Below are 19,330 nucleotides of genomic sequence, written 5' to 3'. Positions count from 1 at the left end.
GTGATACAAGCCTAGTGCAAGTCGTCACGTTAAACAAATGACACGAAATGACAGTGATCTGTCAAAGTATTTCATCATTGTGCTCTGTGAATATAGCAAGAGGAGGAACTGCAGCATCTTTCTACACTACAAATAATCTCATCTCTGTACATCTCTGTACAAGAAGTTCACTGCTAGCTGCATATGGCAGCAACCAACAATGCAGTGGACGCTGGATAAACAAGATAAAAATTACATTTGGTGAGTGAAAATAACATCTCTTTCCCAGTATATTGTTCTTGGTGTTTAGCTACTACAAGGGATACCAACACAATGAAAACAATTAAATGTACCGTACAGAAATCTAGCTGTACACAAAGCGCCTTTACATTTACATTTATTCATTTAGCAGACGCTTTTATCCAAAGCTACTTACAAATAAGGAAGAGAAACAAAACCCCAAGAGAAACAAAACCAAATCTGTTCTTCTCCATGAAACCCTACTCGATCCAAGGTAACTAATGTAGCTAGCTAATGCACCTTATTCACAATCTTATGCTAAAAAGAACGAGCCTAATAGCATTTGTGCTTGGACATGCATTTGTGTGCTTTTCATGGCCACTGTTTAAACAGGGGAAACCCAAATGTGCAAAATAAAATGTTCCATGACACCCCTGATTGCTTAATAGTAAGTACGTTAGTCATTCCGTTATTATTAGTATTAATATTAACAAGTATCAAAATACATGTACTCGTGCTTGTATTTGGTCTAAAAGAAATGGTATCAATGCATCCCTAATAAGAGCATATTTTATTTTTGAAATCAGTGTTTTGTTGAAAATATACAGTACAAACATACATTGTTATCATTAAACAGCTGTTCACATCCAAAAAAAATAAATAAATCCATTAATAGTCAACTGATGCATTTTACCTTGCTGGATGTTTTGGCCAAGAGATCTTGGAGTTCCATTATCTTCTGTACGAGCCCATGAAAGTCATTGCAAGTAGGACAAGCTAAAATGCAGAGATGCAGTGAGATGAAAGCACATAAAAGAGACTGTATTGCATGTTGTATCACTGCAGTAGTTTCAATGCAGCTCGAGCGCACTTACTGCGATTAAGATCTGGGCACTGCGTGATATAACCTTGAGGCATCACGATTATATGAACATCTTGCATTACTCCCTGTAATGACAGAAAGATATCAGTCAGAGATGGTCAAGAACCAGTTTTGATTTAAGAGGTTCGTATAATTTGTGTACACTGGCCTCACTAAACGTAGCACTGGTCCATGGACAACTATGGTGCTATGTTGTCTATTCCTGATTAGGGCTTTGACTTCACATTATGCGTCTGGATCAGTTGGAGCATCAAGATTTAAATTCCTTGCTCTGATAACTCCAATGATTTCCTAACAGCTACACACACACACACACACATATATATATATATATATATATGTGTGTGTGTGTGTGTGTGTGTGTGTGTGTGTGTGTGTGTGTGCGTATATATATATATATATATATATATATATATATATATATATATATATATATATATATGGATCAGTTATCAATGTGTCAATACTTTTAATTCACACCTATGTTTCCCAAATGAATCCTAAAATCATATACAATTAATAACAATATTAAATAACAATAGTTCTACAATGTATATAGTTGAAGTATTTTCGGTTCTGTTTAGCATGATTAGGAATGTAAGTAGGTCCATGCATTTATACTGTATATTTCTCCCTCATTAAATCACATGTGTTATCCAGAATTCTTAAAACTGTGCAGTAGATATGCATTAGTTACATTTGTCAGGCCTGCTTGAGACTAATACGCATGTGGGAACGTGATAATTGAACATAATGTAATGTAAACTGCAGCACTGATGGAGAAGATATGAAGGCAAGGCTTTCACTCACCGACTGACTTTAATAAGCATAACTATGCGATCCAAATTAAATTTGCCTCATAGGTACATTAATTTGATCAACTTCTATCCTCCAGCCAAGCTACACAAGTGCAACATCACGCATAGACACTCTGTATCCATGGCAACTCAGCCACCTCGCTTCCATCCCCCCTCGACGGAGAGGAATGGTGCGATTTATGAGAAATTGTTTTTTAAATTGTCTTGCCACTTCAATTTAAAAACCATAAATTCAAAACCCAACAAAACTATTTGCAGATTCTTCAAGGCACGGCGAGAGGAAATGGAGGTGAGCGGTTCAACTATGGAACGGCTCAGGATGCAATTTAGTGTTCCCGCGTGCAGAACGAGAGGGGACACATGCACTGATCGTTTCCATTAGAGTCAACATGCAAGGTCAACAAGTGGAGAATCATTTCTGCATAGACCTGCTGCTAATAAAATTTTTTTTTTTTTTCCATGTTAATATTGCTTGCTCTTGAGAAATATTCAAAAACTATTACAAAATAGAAAATCAACCAGTAAACATACATAAAAGAAGCAGCAAGTCCTCAAAAAGTAATTTGAGTATACAGACTACGCATATAAATGTTCTAATATTGTGTTGCTGTCTCTTTTTGTTTTCTCTTTGAAATGAAATGGGATGAACATCTGAGTGTTTTTCAATGGCTCCATGGAGACAGAGAAGTGGGCGGGGGCTGATGAACACCCGTTAAGATGTGAAAATGACCTCCAAGACTCCCTTCATCTGCCAATTAACACTAGAGAAGCTTAACAACCTGGAGCAACAATTATCTCAAAGAGACTCCTGCATGCACACACACACACACACACACAAACACACACACACACCCAACAGCAGCATGTTTAAATGGTTGAAAGTCTGCATGGTGGTGTGATAGACTCATTTATCACTGTAGAGACGGGCAGCTGAGAAATGGAATCGACTTCAAAAGCTGCGGCTGCACGACTGAAATCCTTTCTTTCCATCTGATAGAGAGATGGATGTTTTAAAGGTTGAATAACGGGGTGTATGCCAAACTATTGGAGTAATAATTAAACCTTTTACTCAACACAGATAAGACAAAATTACCTTGAATAGGCCGTGTGCACTGTTCCTTTGTCCGATCCAGAACGATGCATCTTCCGGGATGTCCATGAGAGGCATAGCCACCACCCGCTCATAGATTCTGCAAAGGAACAAGGACGATTCAAATTCCCTAACTGTTCTTCTCAGTACAAGATAAACCATCTAATCACAATGTTAGCGTAATAATATGGAACACATCCTTAAGGAGAGCTCCAGATACATGAACAACAACCTTATGAGAGTATAGTTTAGTAGCAGGTCCTGCCTGGGGAAGGTGTGATCTATGTACGTACCTGTTGCAGTCCACATAAAGAGTGACGTGAGATGCGCTGATGGCCACTGAAACTTTGTGCCACTGGTTGTCTGCGAGCAAGTAGGGGAAGATCTCGGTGTGTATCTGTCGTCCTTTGGCCAGGAAATGGAGACGCACCTCGCTCTTCTGCCCGCTGCTCTCCAGCTCTAAAAACCTGCAGTCAAAGACAACTTTTTAGGTCTAGGATTTTAATGCATTCTAAAAAAAAAAAAATGACAGTTGAAGAGAGCCTAAATAACAAAGCCTTTGAATTACAAAGACACATTGGCTTTCAACAACCACACACAAATAGCCACTAAAAAAGCACTTCAACATGACTATTAGAAAATCTTGTTTGGATGTTAAACAACATATACTGGACAACTACAAAGAAAACTTGTAATTCTATAGTGAAATGCAAAAACTCCATGTAATTCACCAATGAGTCAATTCTAATTATGGCATTTCTAGTAAAGAAGAAGGAGAAGCCTTTATTTGTCACATAGAGCACAGTGAAATTGTTTTCTTCCCATATCCCAGCTTGTTAGGAAGTTGGGGTCAGAGCACAGGGTCAGCCACGATATGGTGCCCCTGGAGCAGAGAGGGTTAAGGGCCTTGCTTAAGGGCCCTTAACAGCAGCTTGGCGGTGCTGGGGCATGAACCGCCAACCTTCTAATCAGTAACCCAAAACTTTAACCATTCAGCCAACACTGTACATTTCTCCCTCATTAAAAGCACTCTAAAAATCACACATTTTATTCAAAATTTGTAAAACTGTACAATGCAGGAGATATAAATTAGTTACATTTGTCAGGCCTGCTTGAGACTAATATGCATGTGGGAACGTGATAATTGAACAGGATGTAATGCAATGTAAACTGCAGCGTTGATGGAGAAGGCATGAAGGCAAGCTTTCATTCATCATGCGATCCAAATTAAATAAATTCAGCTGGATTTCCATTGCAGCATCCCATACCATACTATACACTCACAGACTACTTCATTAGGAACACCTGTACACTTATGGTAAAGGATGTAACTTCCATGTGCGAGCATTGGCACCAGTTGAAATACACGCTGTGAGTAATGTATATAGTCTACTTGACATTTTTGTGGTCGTAAATTATTTGTTTAGAGTCGCATAAATTCAGAGTTGTATGCTATTTTAATGAACAGTATTTTATCAGTTTGCTTCATTCACACTCTAGGCTTAAAGTGACAATTTCATTTTGATGAACTGTGGAGGATATTTATGCTTGAGATACAACTATATTTAGATTTACAACATTTATTTTCCAAGAAAAAGTGTCTTTCAAACACTCACGGTATCTCCCGTGCTATCTCCGTTGAATTCAGCCGATTGAGTGCACGATTATGTGGTATTTCCCACATTTAGGCTACTGGGCACGCTCATGCATTGACAATAGTATGACCCATTTTAGAGGTGCTCAAATTGATATTGACATTTTCTTTTCAGATAGTCTGAGCAATGCGAACTATCTTTCAGTATTAAAAACTTAGTAGTTTGTGAAAATTTCAAGACCTCCCTCCCCCCCTACATCTTGCTTTGACTTCCTTCACGGGGGATTAAGCCTTAGTTAGGGGGGTCAACCACCCCCCCATCTCCCCAGTAATTCACACCCTGATCTCAGTCATAGTGGATTTGGAGCCACACACCCATTTGCACACTCATTCACACCTAGTGGCAATTTAGATATAACAAGCATGATGAGTCTATGGTAAACATTTGTACACTGCTCAGCAAAAGGTTTTGAAGGTTGAGAAGAACTTTCTCGTTTTTCAATACTTTTAAATTTTATGATATTTAATATTTGATGATGGATCAGAAAAAGGGAGGTGTGTAACGTACGTCCTGTAAGAGTCAAGGTAAGAAACAATTTGACTACAAACAGAAATTCCTGAAAAGTCAGTAAATACTTGGAGCTTGTATGGAGCAGGAATTAAATTGTTTAGTTAGAGATTTATTATAAACAATTCTAATTCTATATATATATTTGAAAGATAAGCAAAAACAGACAGCCAAATACTATAACAAAATCATAAAAATCATAGACAGGCTAGTAGGGAAGTGAATATACAGTATGCTGCATATTTTACGCTATCTGCAGAAGCAGGGGACTGGACATGTGTCCCTGGGGCGCAGCAAGCAGCTGGAGGACATCACATTCTCCTTTAATGACAATAAATGTGTCTATCTCCTTCCTAGATATGCCATGTAGTGTAATAACAGCCCAAGAGATTTACAGTCCATGCCGGTAGACTTCAGTCCTCACCACTGACACTGCTGTGAAAGTGAATTAATACGTTATGCTGCTTTTTAGCTTTTAAGTGAAGCTGAACATGTGCACATTTCAAAAAAAAGAATTTACTCAAAGCTTCATAAAATAAACTGCTGACACTATCACGCTCAAAAGATGCATTTATGTGAGCTGAATGAAAAACACATCAATTCTCTAAAAACGCCTCACATGTTGTTCTTCAGCAGCATTACATCCGAGTTGCTCTATTGAGATTCAGTAAGAGGAGTGACATTAATGGAAAAACCTGCCAACATAGTCATCAGCTGCGCTGCCTGTGCAGACCAGCAATTTTTAGCTCTCTCTCTCAAGACTACTCTTAAGAGCATTATTCGAGAGAAGCCAATTACTGACAGGCGAGTGTTGATTTATCTACACACCAGATCTAATGAGTTATTTTTCTTTTTGCATTGCATTTTCTGCCAGCTTAAATCTGACTACAAAGAGACATATTACTACAGGAGTTAGCGTTGTGTAGCAACGGGGTGTCGTGGACGTTTATGCCTGCTTTATCAGCAATGCATAGCAAAGGAACGAAACACAGCAAGCACACTGTTAAAGAAAATCTACACTGTGGTGTAATGTTTGGCTCCTTTAATGTATTAATGAATGACACGTCATGCTTTTGAACCGTAAATTTCATTCCTGTTTGTTACTGATGTTAAAGCGGGTATAAGCAGTCATTCGCTCTCCAGCCTCACTTTCTTCTTTCTCTTGAAGTTATTAAGACAAAAAAACGCAGCTTGTCATGTTCCCAAGAAACTGCAAAGCGCTAAGCCTTCTGCAAAGCGTTAAGTGCTGACACTACAGACTCCTTCGATTAATGTTAAATAAACAATTTCTTTGTTAAAGGACAAAATGTTTTTTAATCTATTTATTTGTTTATTTTTGATTATGTGAAGCATCTGCCATACACATCACTGTATAACTATAGAAATAAGATTGGAGCGCATGAAATTTAACCTGTCATTTGAACCCTAGCTGGAACAACTGTCAGAGCTGCTACTATAAAAAATAATTACTCAACATCTGACCAATCAGGTTTGACAATCCAACAGTGCTATAGTAATAAGTGTAGTTTAACACCATCTTTTTTAAACATCTTTATTTACTAACTTCCATGAATGCAGCACTGCTGGCATAGCAGTGATAAAGGTTATACTACTGTTGTTTGTTCATGTCGAATTCTGCATCTGTGCTTAGTGCTTAGTCTATTTTTTTTCATAGCAGTGCATATAATAAGCATTCACACAGTTTCTGGTTTAAAAAAAGAAAACACTCTTCATTTCACAAGCATTTACGCTCTTAAAGGCCCAGTTTATTATTGAGTTATTCATCTTAAGGCCTAGGGTTATATTTTAACATTTCAACACACTGATATACATAATATATACAACACACTCAAATATAATTTGTGCATTGTTCGTAAGATGAAAAAAGTTTTTTTTAAAATTTTTTAAACTCATTTTACACAAAAAAGAGGACATAAAATGTCATTTCCACCTGTTTTGGGGTGCCCAAGTTCAGCATTGAATTTATTTGACATGTCACACTCCACAGTAGTGGTGGTTAATGGCTCATATAATGGTAGACACTCAGGACTTGTGTAGTATGTAGTATTTCATACGTATTTCTGTTTTCTTTTTTTTTTAACTAGCCTACTAGATTTAAATGTTATCATTTTATTGTGGCAGTTGTGTACAGTGTTTTACTATAATAATACTATAATAATAATAATTTTTTTTTTTTAAAAAAAAGGTTTAGCTGTACAGTCTGTTTTATCTATGTAGCAATGTTGTTGTGGAGAGGTGTAAATTGTTTGTCCAGCACAGAGTTCACACCCTGCCCCTTTCCCATATCCCTGCTCACCAGCATTTAAACACAGAGTCACAATACTCTACTTACAGAAACCCAACAGTGTCCTGACTAATCTTATAACAGACTTGCAGCAATAAAATAATTCATTTGTTTATACTGATTGAACATGTCTGATAAGTTGATTTCAGAATGCCAGTGCACTGCTAGAAAGGGTTAACATGTTCCTTCATTCGTTCAACTTCAGTAACTGCTTTATCCTGATCAGGGTCATGGTGGATCTAGTGCTTATCCAGGAACACAAGGTACGAAGCAGGAATCCACTCTGGATGGATCCAAGCAAGTCCATCTCACAAACAAATTTGCACTACACATGTTCTTAACCAGAGAACCCAGACTTAACCTGTGTGGACATGGGGAGAACCCATGTACAAAACCTAATACAAAGAGCAACCCTAGCTCTGAAACAAACTGGGAGCCTTAGAGATGTGAGACAGCAACACTACCCACTGCACCACCATGCTGCCCCGTATTAACCATATATAATATTGTTATTAATGAAAAACATTTTATTCTATCATCACGTAACATAATTTATGTGGGTTTTGATACCGGTAACTAATAGTTTAGAAAAAAGAACACCTCTATGGAGAGTTTGAATAGAATTAGCAGACTAGGAAAGTCAGATCAGAACAGTGTTCTAGTGTCAAGCCTGAGTAGAGTCTGCTGAGTGGTAATTCTAGCCTAGACTTGGAGGAAATAAAAAATTCTAATCAGCCTTTTGGGTACAGAAAAATGATCACTGTGCAGAGAGAAAAGTCCTGATGAGGAGTGTAGGCTAGAGAACAACACAGCAGGGAGAGAGAGAGAGAGAGAGAGAGAGAGAGAGAGAAAGAGAGAGAGGAAGAGAGAGAGATAATCACTGTACTACATACTGCTCTACAATGGGAAATAAGCTTTCTCAATTGTTAAGAAGTATTCAATAGGAGGACTTGCTTTCTAACCCTGCTGTATTGTTCTCCATACATAAATTATATACCGCACCCTCACATTATCCTGACACATATTTCAGGTTCATATTTCTAGTCTATACAATACACACTAGCCAATAAAGAATATCATTTCCTTAACCAGAATATTAAAAATTACATTAACCAGCCATTTTTCTGCCCTGGAGTGGAACTGGCAGATGTATGTATGTGATAATAATTATTTGATAGCTAAATAAATAATTGCTACTTGTTGAGGAGTGAGAAGCTCCTGCATTACCTCTGTTCTGCATGGTGGATTGAGAAGATGGCTCCAGAGTTGAGCAGCTTCTGTTTCACAGTCACAGCCATGGTAAACTCAGTTCTGCCTCTCAGCTTCTGCAGCATAGTCTGAGTCGTCTCTTCGGGTACCTTCAGATTCCTGGAGGAGCCTGCCAAGAGCCAAGGAACATTAGGGTAAAGTACAGACTCAATTCAGACAGCTTGGAAAATGTGTGCATGAACTTTAGTAAATGTGTCTCTGCAGACAATATGTTTAAGAGGTCATCTAGTGGTTTTAGAGTTTCAGATTATTTAAAACTACGAAAATAACATCAGGGAGATATGAAGGTCGGGTATGTGGTAAACAAGATGCAGCATGGATTTATTTTTTAATGTACTTGGGAGGTAGGGGCCACAGAATATAAATACAAGAGACTCTTCTTTGAGCTGTTTTTCAGAAAAAAATAAAAAATTCATTGAAAGAATATGCAAACTATTTGAACATCAAAAAATGTAGAAACATGCTATTAAACAATAAAACAAAATATTTCTAAATGGGTTCAACCCACTAAATGTTTTGTGAATCGTCACAAATGCATTTATTTGGTGTGTTAAGAAAAGATTTATAGTTGACTAAATGTAATTCACAGTGGAAATAATTAGCATTTATGGTTATGAGGTAAAAGAAATGCTGATTGCTTTTAAAAAGTTATTTGTAGCTGGAACTGGAATCCTTTGTAAATATGAGCAAAGAAGGCTGTGAAAAATTGTCTTTATTGTTTAACCTTTTGATCCTTTTGATCTTTTTTTTTTTTTTAAATCACAAAAGGTTAAACAATAAAGACAATTTTTCATAGCCTTCTTTGCTGATATATACTATGGGTGCCGATATTAGTGGAGAGCACTGTATGGTTGTGTCTGAAACATAAACCATGCTGCCTTTTAAGGTTGTATTTGGAGACAAGAAGGCATCAAATCATGTCTGAATGTCTGAATATATGTCAAAAGGCACGGAATGTTGCCCTCTGACATATAGCCTTCCTTTCTAACTTCCTAACAAGCTGGGATATGTGAAGAAAAGAATTTCACTGTGCTGTAAAATATCAGCCATAACATTAAAACCACCTGCCTAATATTGGGTAGGCCCACCTTGTATCCCAAAAACCGTCAAGCTCTGACCCGTTGAGGCATGGATTCCACAAAACCTCTGAAGGTGTGCTGTGGTGTCTGGCACCAAGACGTTAGAAGATCCTGTAAGTTCTGTAGGTTACAAGGTGGGGCCTCCATGGATCGGACTGGTTTATCCAGCACATCCCTCAGATGTTTGATCAGATTGAGATCTGGGGAATTTGGAGGCCAAATCAACACCTTGTACTCTTTGACATGTTCCTCAAACCATTCCTGAACAATTGTGCAGTGTGGCAGTGTCTGCTGAATGAGGCCACTGCCATTGTTGAATACCGTTGCCATGAAGGGGTGTACTTGGTCTTCAACAATATTTAGGTAGGTGGTACATGTTAAAGTAACATCCACAGGAATGTCAAGACCCAAGGATTCCCAGAAGAACATTGCACAGACCATCATACTGAGCCTGCCAGCTTGCCTTGCATTTTTCCTTCTTCCAACACATCAACTTCAATTTGCTGTCTAATATATCCCAACCCTTGACAAGTGCCATTGTAACAAGATAATCAATGCTATTCACGTCACCTGTCAGAGGTTTTAATGTTATGGCTGATTGGTGTATATGTGACAAATAAAGTCATCTTCTTCTTCTTCTTCTTCTTCTTCTTCTTCTTCTATCCCATAATTCCATGCATCAGCCTGCCTGTAAAATAATGGCAGTGGAGCTCACCAAGAGGGAGACAAAGTGCTTTGTGGATAAATTAGGTATATGTAATTATTTTTATTTTATTTTGTCTGGAGTGGTCATAGAATATTCATTCTATTTTCCCCAATGACACGGAATTGCTGTCTCTGAAGCCAGCCACAAACTATTTATTTACAGGTTTCTTCATAACTATCTTACAAGTAACAACTAACTTATAAAATAGCATAGGCGTCAAGGCGGCTGTTTTTAATATATTTATGACAACACCACAGGACAAACACCACATGCTGACACATATTGCTGTTTTTCTTCCATTAATTCCAATGTACATAAGCGGACTCAGGTTTACAAGGACTGTACATTAAGGCAGCAGTCATTTATTTGCGGTCACTTGTACATTACTGATTTTCACTTTATGAAATTCTTGAACTTCAGAATACATCCAGATGGGATTAGGTGCTAGAGGTTTCTCATGCAAGAAGGGAGCAGAGAGATTTTGTTTAGGTTTTTCCTTGCCTCCCTCCTGAACTTAGCCTCGTTCCCAGTAATACTGAGCAGAGGCACTGCCACTCTAATGGAGGCATCAATAAATTATCAGGTTCCTCAGACGTGATCACATCAAAGGGTTCACTGTGGCAACTGAGGGAAGCCGTGACACACTTTTGAGATCCAGGCAGCCCACTACAACAGCGCCATCTCTTCAGCAATACTCATGCTGTTCCAGATGGCGAGGGGATCCAATTAACATAACGCACAATACAAAAAAATTTAAAAGACTGGCACTGAAAGAAAGAAAGTGAGAATAGAAAGAGCCTTGGTGCCACACAACAGCAGCAAACAATACATTTATAACACTATTTACTGTCTTCAGCACTATTGAGCCTAAAGAGCATGGCTGAAGCACATTGAACACTATAACATAGTCTTTTATAATCATTTACAGGTAAATATAGCAGTACCGTAGTTATTTTGGGGGTTTTGGAATGCTTTTTTGCTAAAAACCCATGAGTGAATCTCTAGATACAAGGAGGTTGCCTAGCCAAGAAAAGAAGCAGTGGATTTAAAGCTGAGGAGAGGGAGTCTATGAATCGTAATTGAAACCATAGTAGTTATTTTTCAGACTTTACTGGCACTTTAATGACACATTCTGACAACAGTTCAGCTAGGTGACAGTTGACTTTAATATCCATGGACCCAAGATCATTGGGAGGTGCTCTCCTGCCTGTTATGATAGTGACCAAAGTAGTAGTAGGAGGCATCTCAGCATGAAAGATGAAAAAGAAGGGACTCTTTTAAACAGAATTAAATGATACTATCTATGTGTTATTGAAGAAAAGACCAAACTGTTAACTGAATGTGTGTAATATACTTAAATACAAGGACTGTTGTTCAATTTAAATCCACCAAGGCTTTAGTCTGCCTGCATTTCTGCCTTTAGAGAACCATCTTCAGCTTTCGAAAAGAGGAACCTTTCATGTTTACACAGAACCACAGGGTCTTCACAGGGGGAGAGCAGGAAGAATAGAGGACAGTGGGGGAGACAGGGGTCCAGCTGCTCAGGATTTCCAAAGTGCATCCAAAAATGACTGTATCCATAGAAACAGTTCCTCCCATATGTTTCAGACCCTTCAACCGCTCCCAGTCCAAGAGATTGGTCAATTATCTCAGTAACATGACAAAAAAGAGGGAAACTGAAGATGTACAGATGGATGAATCCTTTTCTGTGACGGCCCATGCTATGAAACGCTCTTTCTCTTGCTGGTCGGCCTCACCAAGGTTAAATCAATATTTTCACTGCACGATATGCAGGCCGATTAGGTATTGGCAAGCGACTACAGAAGGTGACCACCTGCTCTCAATAGGAGATGCTTCATATGCCACTGAGAAAAGCCAGAGACAAAAGCTCACAGCGCTCACTGCTCATATGGTCAATCAGTTAGGCTGTATCATTTCTCTCAGCAGAAAACAAGACACTCTAAATTCTAAAATAAAGCAGCTTCAATGCTTTAAGCAATATTCCTTCATAATTATGGATGTAATTACATTCCTAAAGCCTATCATAATCCAGAGTATTACAAAGAAATCCATTTAGACTTCTTTCTATAATATAGCTGAGACATCTGGAAGCATCTGCAGAATAATTCATAGAAACGCAACACAGGGGTTATCGATAGGATTCATGGGAAACTACGATTTAGACAACAAATCGACATTCTAATCCTATTCACAGGTGATTGCTTTTATGGTTTAGAACAAAGCAATGAAAAAAAGTAAAGAATTACGTATTGATATGTATTTACAAAGTAACCCAGCCTATCCAGTTATCTTGCAGCTGTTATTCTTTTTGTAATAATAATAAGGAGAATAATAAGAAGAAGAAGAACAACAACAACAACAATAATAATTACTTTCATTGACATTTTCAGTTCATACAAAAAGGCAACTAAATGCAACTAAAAACAAGAAAACAAGGCGTACAGCAAGAAATCACGGAATAAATGTATGCACAAAAAACTAAAAAGTGCTGTTTAATTCTTAAAGGTGTGTTTTGAATAAACTATGAACCATATGGTGAAGTAATACAACACCTGACTAGTTCCTAGAAGCTAATTAATCTAGAAATATGTAAACCCACTGTATAAAATATTAAATATATTGGGAAAATGAAGGGGGGGGGGGTTCTGTGCTATTTGGATGGGGGAAAAATGACAGTATTAGTATTAATATTATGAATTATTTAAACTAAACTTCTGATACACATATATGAAGGATTTCCCAGTCAAACTAGTTAGGTGTCAGTTACTGTTAAACTATCCACTGAAAAAGAGCAGCATAATCTATGCCAACCCTTATCCTAGATTCCAAGGACGCCTACAAAGCTAAAAACTGTTATTACACACACCTTCCCTTGGGCAATATGAGTAACATATGGAGGAACCGCCATATTCAGCTTGATTATCCAAATGAAAAACCCTCGGCAGACACTCCATCCGGCCATCACACGCATTCAGACTGCTGCTGCAGTCTTAAAACCCCGGCTTTATCAGTGCAGCTATTTGGCTGCAACTATCATGAATCCCACACCAAAGGGCACCTTCAAATCTGCTGGGATGGCACTTTGAACAGCAGACTCTGACTGACTGTCCTGTGATGGCCTGTAAGGGTAAAGAGGATGTCTTTGTCCTTGGACGAAGAACTTACAGGAAGAAGAGAGTGTGACTATAAACTGTGTAAAAAAAAAAACTGCCCAATGCTCTCGGCTGTCATACACAATCGGATACAACTGCAGATATGCCTGAAACAATATAGACCAAATGCTGCAAATCAGCATCCTGTAGAAAGTTGTTTTCTTGAACGTCAGTGGAGTGAAGCTTATAAAACTAAGACATGTCCATATGGAGGCTCCTTGGTGCGCAACAAAATACAGAATGAAAAAGCAGCAGATAAAGCATCTGACATTTGAGGATGCTTTTAATTCAGAGATGTCAGACTGCAGAGTTTAACATTCTACCTCACTTAACACAGTTTATTTACCTCATCAGCTAATTAGCAAGGCTTTTTCCTTGTGCTCGATTTTGTGTGTTAGAAGAAGGAAAATAAATCTCTTTAGGGCTTTCCTCCTCCCTGACCACAGTTTGGCACTTCTGTTTTTCATACATAACCAAATGCTGACAGTCCTAACAACATGACAGTTTACACTCCTCTCAGTTCAGCTTCTTTCCTCCTGCATTCATTCCACTTGTCCCAATTAGGAGAGGTATACATGGCTGAGGCTCTCTAATTTTATCCCATCAGTCCCTCGGGCCTATCTAAATGTCAGTCAGAGCAACACCCGTTGGTGCATTTACATATCAAGCTTGTTTTGCGGAATAGGTGTAGGTGGTGTGTATTAGTGTATTTGTATGTGGGAAGTAAGAGCTGGTTTGTATGTGAGTCTTGCTCTAGAGAGACAGAGCAAGATGAAAAAAAGGTGCGAGCGAAGGCTGGAGAGATACAGATAGAAGGAGAGCGAAGGAAGCAAAGACAAAGGACAGAAAGAGAGAATATTTACAGAAAGGTAGTCCATTTCCAATAGTGGAATGCTACAATATAATCTTTGTCCATTGACGTAAAATACATTTATTCAACTGGAAAATTACATATGCGTGTACTTTTTAAAAAAATGTGCGGAACTGTACATTAGTAAAGAGTATCATACAGGGGGTATACAGTAACCCAGCTTTTTGGTTACAATTTTCTGGGTCTATCACCAGGTTTTTAAAGAAATGCTCAAATATCTTCATCTTTACTATTGAACATTACCAAGAATAGACATCAGATGCACTACATGTATAAATAGGCCACTGCGATACACATCACAAAATAAGATAACAGGCTGTTGTGTATTCTTTTAAAGTTAATGTTACTATATTGCTTTTTTTTCTCTCGTGTCTGCCCTGTCACACAGAAACACAGTCTTTTGTTTGAATGCGGCTCCATAGGGCCCAAGTCCCTCCACGCTGCAAGAATATTAGCCTCCTCAAAAAACAGTAATGAGCATACTGATGATGTGTTACATACAGTACATTTGCAGTCCAGCTATATGATTTATTGTGGTGCAGGAAAGAAAACTACACAATTATTGGCATCTTTCAAGATCTGCAAAAAATAATTGGATCAAATAAACATTACACAAAATTATTAAAATTCAACTGGAAAAATGCTTCATTTTCCTCTAATAAAAATATTATTTTAAACAATATTGTTCTCCTAAAACACTGTGAGGAGGAAAAGCCCTAGGACAGCAGTTTTAGAACTGCATTCTTCGGGTTGCCAAGTTTAAATTCAGCTATGAAACACCATCTCCATCACAGTCAGATGTTTGTAGGACTAGCATGAAAAAAAAACCTTTCCAGACAACAAATCACAAAATGCAGTGCCTGAACTTACCCAAGTGTCACTGAGCCTACAACTGAAATCACGCACTGTGGTCTTGGAGTTTAAGACATGGCTACTGAATATTTCAATAATATAATGACTCTAAACATGCATTTAAATTAATACAGAAATGATTATGGGCAGACAAAATCAGAGTATTGCAATAACTATCTCAAAATGAGATACTGTGCATGTTTTGTAATGTCCAAGATCCTCTAAAAGTGTCCTCAAACCAGGTTAGACATTTCCAAAAGCAGCTCAATGTTTTCATCTTATCCAAAAGACCAAATAAAAATAAAACTATACATATGTTTATGTTTAAAATATCAGACTGTATGGTATTTTTCCATAAATTCATAACTGCTTAATGAAATTGTGTTGATTTTTGTTGCTTTAGCAAGAGTTAAATCAGGGGAGTCAGACGCCAGTCCTGAAAGGCCAAAACCCTACAGGAATGTCTATTTTCTCTCCTCTGAAGGTCTTGGTCATTAGCATATGATCTGGATCTGGTGTATTGGATGAGACAGAATATTAAACTGTGCCATGGCCTTGCAGGACTGGAGTCTGACACCCTGGACATAGTAAAGAATAATGATCTTTTAAAAAACTCTCCACATACCAAGGTGCTTAAAATTATTTATTAAAAATGATGTTTGTGTGTGTGTGTGTGTGTGTGTGTGTGTGTGTGTGTGTGCAAAATGCCTGCATTTAAAGTAAGATATGATGCAAAACTCTCCCACATGCTTCCACAGAGCATATACTAGCATCCATTTTGTTCAAAGTATGTTCTTTTTGTACGGTATGTATGGTCTTGTATGAATTATAGTACTTTTAGTATTTGAACATACAAACCACAATTATTTGGAATTATACCTTTTGCAATCCCTGGACATGTTTTAATAGTGCATCACTACTCATAGTGTTAAAAGAACATAACACTGAGGATGGTACAACTTAAAAACCATGAAGTTGACTTTGAACTGCAACTGATATGATGAGTTGTTATTGGTCACATATACAATAGAACACAGTGAAATTCTTTTCTTCACATACCCCAGCCTGTCAGGAAGCCGGGGTCAGACATGATACAGTGCCCCTGGAGCAGAGAGGGTTAAGGGCCTTGCTCAAGAGGCAATAGCAGCAGCTTGGTAGTACTGGGGCTTGAACCCACAACCTTCCAATCAGTAACTCAGAGCCTTAACCGCTAAGCCACCACTGCCTTATAAATGTGATATGAACAGATTTGTGATGATGGCTTAGGACTACAACTGGCATGAACAGCTCTGTACTCAAGTTTCCTGGTTATGAATTTCCTGGTTACACAACTGCACTTTTTGACCATGTAGTACACGGTTAAGAAGGGAATTATTTATAATTAATTCATCCAGTGTCACCCAGATGAGGATGGGATCCTTTTTGAGTCTGGTTCCTCTCAAGGTTTCTTCCTCCTTTCATTTCCTTGCCACCTTCAGCCTCTGGCTTGCTCATTAGGGATAAATTTTAAATGTATATCCTGAATGTATACATTTCTGTAAAGCTCCTTTGTCGCAATGTCCATTGTTAAAATGCCATGCAAATCAAATTGAATTGAACTGAATTGAAAACAGCACAAGCAATATAATATTATTAAGTGTGTTGGTAGATAAACCAACCTCCTTGTCTTTTCCATCAACTCACTTAAGACTTATTTTATTTCTTGCTCAACTTCGATCTTTTAACACTGTGTGTAGTGATGCACTGTTAAATCATGTCCAGGAAGTGCATCACTACTCACTGTGTTAAAAGAACAAAATAGTACAAGAAATAAAATAAGTCTTAAGTGAGTTGCTACATATACACTTCTTCTCTTCTGTTCTGTTGTTTTGGTTCTTAAATCAAGTTTGATCATAGCATGGAAATAACAGCAGAACTATTGGATGACATGCACCACAGCATTGTCAGTATATTGTGCTTCAAAAAGCAGACCCGCTGTCTTGTTCAGTGCTCTATGGAAGCCTGTAGGACATGGTTTTGTGTGCTGTAACTCATTTTTAAGATGTGCAAAAAAATTGTTTTGGTTTCCTTTGTTAGCTGATGGATTGATTGTAATGAGCTTGAACAAGCTTTAAGTAATGCATGTAGATCCCTATATATTTCAAGGCTCAAAGAAAGAAAGAAAGAAAGAAAGAAAGAAAGAAAGAAAGAAAGAAAGAAAGAAACAGCATACAAGGTTTGGTGTTACCTTGAAACAGGAAGGCTCTGGACTCATCACTGAAGCCCTGCACCTGTGAAACTCCCTCATACTGCTCTCCAGGGCTGAAATCTTGGAACACACTGATGCGCAGCGCAGGATCCACACCAAACCCTGCAACTGCAACTGCAAGCCCAACACAAAAACATCAGCACCTCACCACTGCTCTTAAATAGTGGATTTCCTCAAAGAACTACTAGAAAGCTCCGTTTGAATTAAGTTCCTTTGTGGCTACCTTTTGGATAGCCTATGAGCATCACCTGTCTCGCCACAAAACGCACATTAACACCATGTCTACCTACCTAAGGAGACGAAAAGTAGTCCGAACGCAACCAGGAACTGTAATAAAGCCATGGTGGATGGAATTTAGTCCATGTTTTTATTTCTCTTCCCAAAAAATGAGGCGTTTTGCGCAGAAGCAGCGGTCCGCGTGGTTTAACGCAGTGCAGCCTTATACATCCCGAGCTGTTGAGCACCGCATCAGGGCAACATCAGCTTCGAGGCACTAAACTATAATAATAATAATAATAAAAACTAATAATAATAATAATAATAATAATAAAAACTAATAATAATAATAATAATAATAATAATAATAATAATAATAATAAACCCCTCCAATGGCAGAATGTGCTATCCGCAACAGAAACTAGACTGCTCTACACACGTGGGAATGTGAACTGAAGGAGAGCAGTTTTCTGAATCGTTCCCTACCCTAATCCAAGAGGAGAGACCAGGAGAGAGAGAAAGAGAGAGAGAGAGAGAGAGAGAGAGAGAGAGAGAGAGAGAACTGAGTCCCCCTACTGGTGTCCCGGTGTTTGACACACCTCAACTCTTCCGTTAAAGTCTGATGTACAGCAGTAACATTATGCATCCACTATATGGCTTACTACATGTTCCTGGACACCTGACAGCACACCCACATATGCTTGTTGAACAACCCATTCCAGATTTAGTCCCCTCTTTACTGTTATCTCTTCTGAAAAGGATTTTCACTGGATTCTGGAGCGTGGCTGTGGGGATTTTTGCCCATTCAGCTACAAGAGCATTATTGAGGTCAGGCAGTAATGTTGAGAGACGAGGTCTGGGGTGAAGTCAGCGTTCCAGTTCATCTCAAAGGTGTTCAGTGGGGTTGAGGTCAGGGATCTGTGCAGGACACTCGAGTTCATCCACTCCAACCTCGGCAAAACATGTCTTCCTAGACCTCACTTTGTGCACAGGGACATTGTGATGCTGGAACATGTTTGCACCTCTTAGTTCCAGTGAAGGGAAATTGTAATGCTAAAGGATACAAAGACATCCTAGACAACTGTGTGCTTACAATTTTGTGGCAACAGTTTGGGGAAGAACCACATACGTATTGGTGTGATGGTCAGGTGTGTACAAACCTTTGGCCATATAGTGTATGTGCATATGTATTTATTGGGGCATTGAGCAGAAAATTGATTTCTCACAATATTATTTATATTATGAAAATGAGCTCGGCTGATGTTATGGAAAATCCCTTTTCTAAATATTTTGGGCACTTGTAATACTCTTAAACAAAAAAGATCAAAAGACTGTATAACATTTTGACAACGTGCTGGGTGAGTGACAAAGTCTCTCTATTAAAAACTGGCATAAACTTATAAAAGAATGTATCCTTTTTTTACATGTATGCTGCATTT

General features: G+C 38.2%; 1 protein-coding gene across 1 annotated transcript in view; it reads right to left on the bottom strand.

Moving 5' to 3' along the window:
* nell2a (neural EGFL like 2a) overlaps positions 1-18,379 on the bottom strand; it is a 92,537-nt gene extending 74,158 nt beyond the window's left edge. The window contains exons 1-7 of the mRNA XM_017484633.3: positions 17,966-18,379; positions 17,655-17,789; positions 8,705-8,855; positions 3,304-3,477; positions 3,014-3,110; positions 1,095-1,167; positions 914-996 (exon numbers count right to left, since the gene is read on the bottom strand). Coding sequence (XP_017340122.1) covers positions 914-996; positions 1,095-1,167; positions 3,014-3,110; positions 3,304-3,477; positions 8,705-8,855; positions 17,655-17,789; positions 17,966-18,017 — 765 coding nt within the window. The 5' untranslated portion in view covers positions 18,018-18,379. The remainder of the gene's footprint in view (positions 1-913; positions 997-1,094; positions 1,168-3,013; positions 3,111-3,303; positions 3,478-8,704; positions 8,856-17,654; positions 17,790-17,965) is intronic.
* Positions 18,380-19,330: the final 951 nt, after the last annotated feature.

The sequence above is a fragment of the Ictalurus punctatus genome, chromosome 14, assembly GCF_001660625.3.
Source record: "Ictalurus punctatus breed USDA103 chromosome 14, Coco_2.0, whole genome shotgun sequence".
NCBI lineage: Eukaryota > Metazoa > Chordata > Actinopteri > Siluriformes > Ictaluridae > Ictalurus > Ictalurus punctatus.
The sequence above is the reverse complement of the archived record's forward strand: the minus strand, read 5'-3'. Positions and strand labels throughout refer to the sequence as shown.